This window comes from Electrona antarctica, assembly GCF_951216825.1.
Source record: "Electrona antarctica genome assembly, chromosome: 10".
NCBI classification, from domain to species: Eukaryota; Metazoa; Chordata; class Actinopteri; order Myctophiformes; family Myctophidae; genus Electrona; species Electrona antarctica.
Genome location: NC_136791.1, coordinates 55,288,611 through 55,297,430, shown reverse-complemented (window position 1 = coordinate 55,297,430; position 8,820 = coordinate 55,288,611). Strand labels below are relative to the sequence as shown.

General features: G+C 45.6%; 1 protein-coding gene across 1 annotated transcript in view; it reads right to left on the bottom strand.

Annotated features, from left to right (window-relative positions):
• Window positions 1-443: 443 nt before the first annotated feature.
• slc8a1b (solute carrier family 8 member 1b) overlaps window positions 444-8,820 on the bottom strand; it is a 169,612-nt gene continuing 161,235 nt past the window's right edge. The window contains exons 10-11 of the mRNA XM_079513128.1: window positions 2,357-2,460; window positions 444-958 (exon numbers count right to left, since the gene is read on the bottom strand). Of these exons, the coding sequence (XP_079369254.1) occupies window positions 686-958; window positions 2,357-2,460 (377 nt within the window). The 3' untranslated portion in view covers window positions 444-685. The remainder of the gene's footprint in view (window positions 959-2,356; window positions 2,461-8,820) is intronic.

Here is an 8,820-nt window from a genome sequence, read left to right as displayed (position 1 = left end):
CTTCTACCCTCTCTTTCTCCACCCTCTCATCCACACACACAACCATCCTTCTACCCTCTCTTTCTCCACCCTCTCATCCACACACACAACCATCCTTCTACCCTCTCTTTCTCCACCCTCTCATCCACACACACAACCATCCTTCTACCCTCTCTTTCCCCATCCTCTCATCCACACACCCCACACACAACCCTCCTTCTACCCTCTCTTTCTCCACCCTCTCATCCACACACCCCACACACAACCATCCTTCTACCCTCTCTTTCCCCATCCTCTCATCCACACACCCCACACACAACCCTCCTTCTACCCTCTCTTTCTCCACCCTCTCATCCACACACCCCACACACAACCATCCTTCTACCCTCTCTTTCTCCACCCTCTCATCCACACACCCCACACACAACCCTCCTTCTACCCTCTCTTTCTCCACCCTCTCATCCACACACACAACCATCCTTATACCCTCTCTTTCCCCATCCTCTCATCCACACACCCCACACACACAACCATCCTTCTACCCTCTCTTTCCCCATCTCATCACCATCCATCTGTACATCTATCCAACTCAGTTTACACCCGCTCACCACTGCCTCCTCCTTTCCTTCTTTCCTTCTTTCCTCCTTTCCTCCCTTCCTCCCTTCTTTCCTTCTTTCCTTCTTTCTTCTTCTTTCTTTCTGTTCTTTTAGAAGCCCCTGACGTGGCAGTAGGCCTCCAGAGAGGAGAAGAGGATGTATATGAGCCACAGGCTGAAGAACAGCATGCAGGTCAGGACCTTGGCGGTCCGCGGGCCGCCCAGCTCCCCTCCGATTTCGGGCTTCCGCCGGTACATCAACACTCCCACGCATATAAAGGCGAAGATGGTGAAGAGCGTGACGGAGAAGGCCAGGTTGCCCGGGTCCACCCTGAAGTCATTGCCCTGGCTGTTGTGGTAGATGGCAGCGATGGACCACGCCAACTGGTGGCCAAGAGAACCGGGAGAAAGTTCAAAACAAACACTAGAACCAGTGTGGAACACTTATAACTAATGCGAACTGACTTGTTATTGTTACCACAGGATAGTAGAATAAAGATGAATATATTAACATGTCAGTAGTAAATCATATCATTATTGTGCGCGTGCGTGCGTGCGTGCGTGTGTGCGTGCGCTATATTAAAAAAAAATTGCATGGACCAGCATAACCAGAAAAATAATGTGTATGAGTTGAAGGTGGTAAACAACAGTAGGATGCCAATGAAATGCCTTCTAGTATTGATGACACTACTGGGTCCGAAAATATTGCTGAGCTGTGACACTCGGTGCCACTCGGTGGCGCGCTATGAGCTTGTAGATCTGCTATTTTTCAATAGCTAAAGCATAACATAATGCTAACACCAAAAGGGGTTACCGACTTACCGTACAGAATGGCTTAATAAGGTTCCTGCTGTTTTGGTACTTTCACCAAACTACGGTATGCAATGAGTATGTCCACACCATTTCTATTATTGCTGAAACTCTATATAGAATGTATAGACTCTATAGACTGATGGAGTCAAATAATGTGTTAATAATGGCCTTAACAGGGATTACTCAGAGTGATACAAGGTATTATTTCCTTGTGCTTCTGGAAACACTGGAGGCAATGTTTATTATGTTTTTAATTGATCTGGGCTTTATGGAGTGAAATCAGTCTGGAATTCAATCTCTGTGTTGTTATTGTCATAAAGTTTATCATCATCTTATTAGACCTTCACTAATTCTGCCACTGCTAATGCCACCATACTACTTACTGCATGTCCACAACCCCAACTACTGCTATTCTTAACCCATTCAGGCCTGACGTCGAAATTTAAAAAAAAAAAGTTTTCTAAATAATGACAATTTTCGGAAAGATTTGAGGCACATTTTAACGATTTTTCAAAAATAGCAGACCTACAAGTTCATAGCGCGCCACTCGGTGGCGCGCTATGAGCTTGTAGATCTGCTATTTTTCAATAGCTAAATTATAACATAATGTTTAAAACGCTAACGCTAACGTGACATGGATGCGTTCCAGGTATCAATGGATTAATCATACCAGAAGCCACCATTACTGTACTTGGACCGTCTTTGGTTGCAGCATCCAAAAATCTACTTAGGAGCTGGACCAATGCCATCTGTCATGCACCTTTATGTTTGTATTCTAATATTAGGATTATTTATAGTGTTTTCATGCCTTCTTGTACGCTAGCCAAGTATCCCATTAGCGATAATGGGAGGTTTTTACACTCCCTGGTCTTTGAATTTGGGTACTTCCCGAACTTTACGTTTGAGTTACAACTTCCTGATCTCGTAAAATGTGAGTGGACCAATTTGTGAGTGTGCCAGTCGACTGACCCCGATGCCGAGGAAGACGTTGACCGCGTTGGATCCCGTCACGTTTCCGATGGAGGCGTCGGCGTACTGGTCCTGGATGGCTGCTACCTTACTGGCAAATGTATCTGGGTGGGTAGAGAGAGAGAGAGAGAGAGGACGAGAAAGAGAGAGGTGGGGTTATAGAGGGAAGGAGTTCGATTGATTGAACTAGACCGGTGCCCGGCTGTAGAGCACCGAGTCGGTAACGATGGAAGTTAGAGATCCATTCCCCACCCGGCTGTGCAATATCCGTTGTACCCGTGTCAGAGTACCCGTTCCACCCATCTGTCTGTGTCCCTTTTATGCCCATATATGGAGATTTCTGGATCGGTCTCTCTGTGTCCCTTTACTCCTATATATGGAGTAAAGGACTATTCTGTCAGTCAGTCATGCCCAAATATGGAGTGTTGTGATGTCAGAACAGGCCATCTCCATGTATGGACCATGGGCATTGGGCAGGGGCCCTGTCCAGAGCCCGGGAAGAGGCCTTTTGTGGCGGTTCTTGACAACCAGGCACTGCACTCCCTGTGGGGGTGTGGAACGCGTGTGTCGAATGTGAAGTCGGTGGGTCAAACGGTTCTCGATTTACGTGCATTACAACCGTACACACACATACTGTACGTACGCACGCACGCACGTACGAAGAGATGTGGCGCATTTATAGTAGGATACTTTTACTAACAGTTTGCAAATAGTATAGTGGTACGAATCGATTTTACACTGATGCTAAAAGGATAACACAAAAAGCCCTAGGGGCTTGTTTCCATTGACATTTTCATGCTATCATTTGTTATGCATTGTATAAGAAATACAACATCTGCAGGCAACTTGATGAAAGGCCCAGTGCACTCACTATGGATTTTAAAGATCCAAATGGCCAAATTGACTGACAATAGCAAATGCATTCAAATCAAATGTACTCCTATAATAATCAAATGACTGAAATGTGACTAATGCTAAGTGCATTTAAGTCAAAAGACTCAAACTGTAGAGTAAATCTCAACTGGCTGCCATAATGAACACTACTGGGAACTAACTAACTACTTAACAATGAAAACAAAGTGCTGCGCAAAGTGATTCTGCCCAATTAGACGGGACACGTTCTAATTACAATCAATAACCATTAATCCATTTACAGCCAGGAAATAGCATTGAACTGATCCCCAGAGTTATTAAGGCTTGTGTGCGGAAATGCGCAACGGGAGCACACTCGCCTAATAGTTTGTACTGGCAGCGTGCTCAGTGTGCCTATACTGTATATCCGAACGCACCCAAACTCTCATATTGACTGAAAACTGGCACGCACGCACGCACGCACGCACGCACGCACGCACGCACGCACGCACGCACAGCAACACTGTAAACTAAGCAACAACACTGCAACCACTGGTTCCTTTGACATTGAAACTACAGCAGCTCCGCTCGTCCCCATTTTTACAGGAGGACCTGTGACCTTGGCAGGTTTACCAATGCAGCTTCTGCAGAAAGCTTAGAGACATGGCACAGCGCCTAATGACTAGAAGCACTTTCAGTTGGCATACACCTCTCTCTCTCTCTCTCTCTCTATCTCTCTCTCTTTCTCTCTCTTTCTCTCCCCCCCCCGCTTTGTTTCTTCCACTTAGACCTTCAGGGTTGAAAGAGAGCACCTTTCTTCTTTAATGAGCCTCATCCCCTGCCTTTCATCGCCAGTACCATTGCCAGTGGAGGACAAAAAAGAAAAGTCAGAGAGAAGAAAGCGCGTGTGTGAGTGAGTGAGTGAGTGAGTGAGTGAGTGAGTGAGTGAGTGAGTGAGTGTGTGTGTGTGTGTGTGCGCATGCGTGCGAGCGTGGCTGCGTGCGTGCGTGCGTGTGTGTGTGTGTGTCCATACACATGAACAAGTGAAAGAAATACATTGAAAGAAATAGGCACAGAGAGTGACAATGCTTTGGTCCCTGCCAAACTGGCATTGGAAAAGAGCATGAGGACAGGGGAGGTGAAGACGAGGAGGATGAGTGAGAGATAAAACCCTGCTGAACCGTCATAACTTCAAATACACCTTACACTGCAACGTCTGAGTGTAAATTGAACTCTGAAAGAGTACAAATGGATCCACATGTGTGTGTGTGTGCACGCACGCACACAAGTGCGTGTGCGTGTGTGTGTGTCGTCAGTGGTACAATAATATGTGTATGCATGAGTATATATGCATGTGGCTGGCATCTGATCTGACGCAATGTGTTTGAGTGTACTGTATCTATTTGTGTGCGCAACTGCGCACGTGTTTGTGTGTGTTTGTGTGTGTGTGTGTGTGTGTGTGTGTGTGCGTGCGTGTGCGTGTGTGGGTGGGGGTCATGATGCAGGTCGCAGTCAGAAGCTAGTCTGCGAAAAGCGGCTCCCTGAAGGGATGTATGTCACTGCCATTCCTCCCTGTCAATCTGCCACTCATCCAGGCTCTCTCTGTCTCTCTGTCTCTCCAGTCGTGTCTCTCAGTATGTCCGTCTGTAGTTGCCTATCCATCTGTCTGTTCTCTGCATCTAGCGTATCTTTCATCGTTCATTTGAATGGAGTATGTACTCTATGTACAGTATATGTAAGTGTGTGTGTAATGTGTATGCATTGTTGCTGCAGTCTTCATATCATAATCCATTTCCCTCTCTAGATCCGAGTCGCTGTACACCTCTGGCGAGCCATTATGGCTCCTGCTGTGCTGTTCACTGTGCAAATTGCCTCATTTCACCTTGGGGTGGGTGAGGAGTAGTACATTTTATTGGAGCATGACGCTATACTGGAAAGACCATTGTGGCTTTCAGAACAAGCATTCTATAGTTTAATCTGCCCGTCGTCTGCTCAACACATCTCTCTACCCTTCCTCAGCCCACGTTTTTCTAGCACTCCATCCCCCCTCCCCCACCCCCCCCTCTCTCTCTCTACTCTGTTGATTGCTTATTCCTTTCCTCAGGAGAGTGATGTGTCTCTCAGCCTTCTCTCCTTTCATTGGTCCTGACTCTCTCCTTGCTTCCTCATCCCCCCGGTCTCTCTTTTCCTTAACCTTACTTTCTCCCCTTTTCTCACCCCTCACTCGTCCTCTCTCTCCCTCTCTCATAATAGAGTATGTACAGTACAGTATAAGATGGTGGGCGTATTTGGTTCACTTTGAGTTCATGCTCTTGTGCATAAACGGAACCGTTGAATATGAAAAACTCGTGTTTTCTTGTTTCATGGCCTGAAAGGATATATTTAAAATAGCATTTTAGGGTCGCACTGAAAACATCCTCAAAATGCGTACATAGCAATATTTTCAAAAGGATTCTCAGCAAAATGGACTTTGATCAAATGGAATCTACATTGTTTGGACATCATAATGCATGCTGTCTGGTAATCACAATGCTCCTTAAGGCGATACTGTACAAGTTTGCAAGTTTGACAGTCTTGTTGGCCGCGAGCGGTACTTCTTCTGTGCTTTCAATCAGCTTTCAATCCATTTCCTGTGAATCTCCTTCCTCTGCAGCAAAATCTAATCTGAGCTACGCCATACCAAAGACCAGAAGAAACACAGCAAGCCTTTAAAGCGATACTATCGGCTGCAATTGAACCAGGGAGAAGACTGTGAGAAGGCTCTAGAAGGAACGTTTTGCCCTAAGGCATCCCAGGTAGCATTTATTTAAAGCCAACTCCACATATTCATTCGTGATTTTGCGCCGTTGGCTTGTCGGCAGGAGACTCCCGACGACAAGCTCCCGTCGCTTGCCGTCCATATGGCCTTGCAGACGCGTGAGAACCCGTTGATGAAGAACAGAGGCTGGCGACCCTCGGTAGCCGACTCTATCCGTGTTATAGTGATAAGGGGGTAAATACTCCACTGTAGAGTGGTTCTCTACCGTCTGCTCGTCTGACTCGTCATGTTTCAGTGCTGACTACTCGTGCAGTGTGAACTAGATACCATAATTATTCTCAATGTCAACTCTCAATTCATATACCAATTGATCAACTCCAAAGCAAAGCTAGCGAAAAAAATGTTGTGTGTTTTGTTTTGTTGCGGGTGCTCCAGTTTGGTGACAAGCTAGCTTGCCAGATTCTGTGAGTGAAACAAGCGACCAGGTCTATGAAAACAAGCCCAAAAGAAGCAACCAGTTTCACCACTACATCCGCTATTTTCAAAAAGAATCATGAAAGCAAGCCCAAATAAGCAACTACACTTTAGAATTAAGCCCAAACTAAAGCAACGGGCAACTATGGATATTAAGCTGTGTTACAGAAAAACTAGCCCAAAGTCGCTTATAATAAGCAGAACTGGCAACACTGCAAACTGCACTGCAGGCTGCTTTCTGCAATTTGCATGAGGAAAAATAATGTTTCGTCGGGCGACTGGTTTTGTGCTGAATAAAAATGCTAGTCTGTTGCAATCTGTCAGTTTTAAGTGTCTAGTCTTTGACTAGTCTGAACAAGTTTGCTTGGTGTGGAGTCACCTTTACAAGCGAATATAAATCCAGACTCAAGACATTATTTAATTAGCCCTCTGGAGTCCTTATATAGATGAGCACCAGTACATAAGCATTCATTGGGGGCTCATTTTGACAATAAGGTGTCAATAAGTGCAAGGTATAATTTGTGTCTGGAGAACCTAAGCTTTATTGCTCTTACAATAAAAGACCAATAAACAGTGCATTAAAAAGTGCATTACCAAGAGTTGGATGGGTTTCAGGTTTTAATTTAATGCAAAGTGACATAAACATTTGTCACAGTTAGTGTCGAAGTGTCCTTGAGCAAGACTCTGAACCCCTAATTGCTCCCGATGCGCAGGTTGGTGCCTTGCATGGTCTCCTCCGCCATCGGTGTATGAATGGGTGAATGCAATGCACAATCTATGTAAAGTGCTTTGGATAAAAGTGCTATACTGTATAAATGCACCATTTACCATTATGAGATAATTAGGCACTGTGAACACTATAATTCTTTACAGCTAATGCACTGCGAAGCACCAAAATACGAGACGTGATTTCCATTGGAATTCAGTGTGAGCCAATAGAAAGGACAGTGGCGTGCACAGATAGACACTAGGGGGTGCTAGAGCACCCCCTGCCCTTTTGGCAATGTGCCCTTTTGAAAAAAAAAAAAAAAAAAAAAAAAAAACGTTTTTTTTCTTTCTTTTTTTTGATTTTAAAAAAATAGCAGACCTACAAGCTCATAGCGCGCCACTCGGTGGCGCGCTATGAGCTTGTAGATCTGCTATTTTTCAATAGCTAAAGCATAACATAATGCTAACACCAAAAGGGGTTCCCGCCCAAAATAGATTAAGGCAACCGGCCGGTTCCACGCGCTGCACAAGGTGCCCTTTTTTAACTTGAGCACCTGCCCCTCTAAATGTCTGTGCACGCCACTGAGAAAGGAAGGCTGATCGAGAGAGCGGCGAGAAAACGACAGTTGGCTAGAATAGAGGGTATGCGTGTGACATCACCACCCGGAAATTATGCTGGAACGCCTACTGTGTGGGGGAAAAAAAACGTGGCAAACCCCTTCCCCAGTTCAAATATGATTATTTTGGGGGGTCACGGCCTGTAAAGGTCACTGCTCTTCATCTCCAAGTTCCAATATGCCACTACACCCTGTTTTATACCATGTGTGAACTTCATTGGAGGGTGCTGGCAGTACTTTAGCAACCTGCTCTCCCGTTTCAAAGGGTTTATTGGTGAAAAGAGTGTACACTCTGAGGTGTAAAATGTTGAGGTCAGCTAGTTTTACCCCAGACAGCTGACGACACCGACTTTAATTTGTCCAGAATAATCGGGTCCAGAATCGGTGTGTGTGTGTGTGTGTGTATTTGTTTTTTTGTTTGCGAGTGTGTGCTGGTGCCTCTGGCTAAACATGATAAATGAGGAGTGCCACAGAGCAAAGTAGGTTTATTAACTGTGATCAGTGTGTGTGTGTGTGTGTGTGTATGCACGTGTTTGTGTGTGTGCACGTGTGTGTGTGCACGCGTGCGTGCGTGCGTGCGTGCGTGCGTGCGTGCGTTTGTGTGTGAGAGAGAGAGAGAGAGAGAGAGAGAAAGGGCATTCCTGAGCTTGACATGAAAAATGACTCCATGCAAATAACACATGCTGAAAGTGTGCTTGTGTGTGTGTGTGTGTGTGTGTGTGTGTGTGCGCGCACAGTGCATAAGTCAATGTCACGTTAACAATGATATGTGTGCATGCATATTATAGTACAAGCACACATATAACATACGTGTGTATGTGTGTGTCCGTAATATGTAACTGTGTGTGTGTGTGTGTGTGTGTGTGCGTGCGTGCGTGCGTGCGTGCGTGTGTGTGTGTGTGTGTGTGTGTGTGTACGCATGTTTGCACGCTGCAGCACCAGAGAGAGTGTTGCAGTGTGATTATGCACAATTGGACAAGCCAAGGTTAAAGTGTACTCATGCCGGGCACAGTAATAACCCAGAGCGTTCCTTTAACTCAGAGATAGTGCAAATG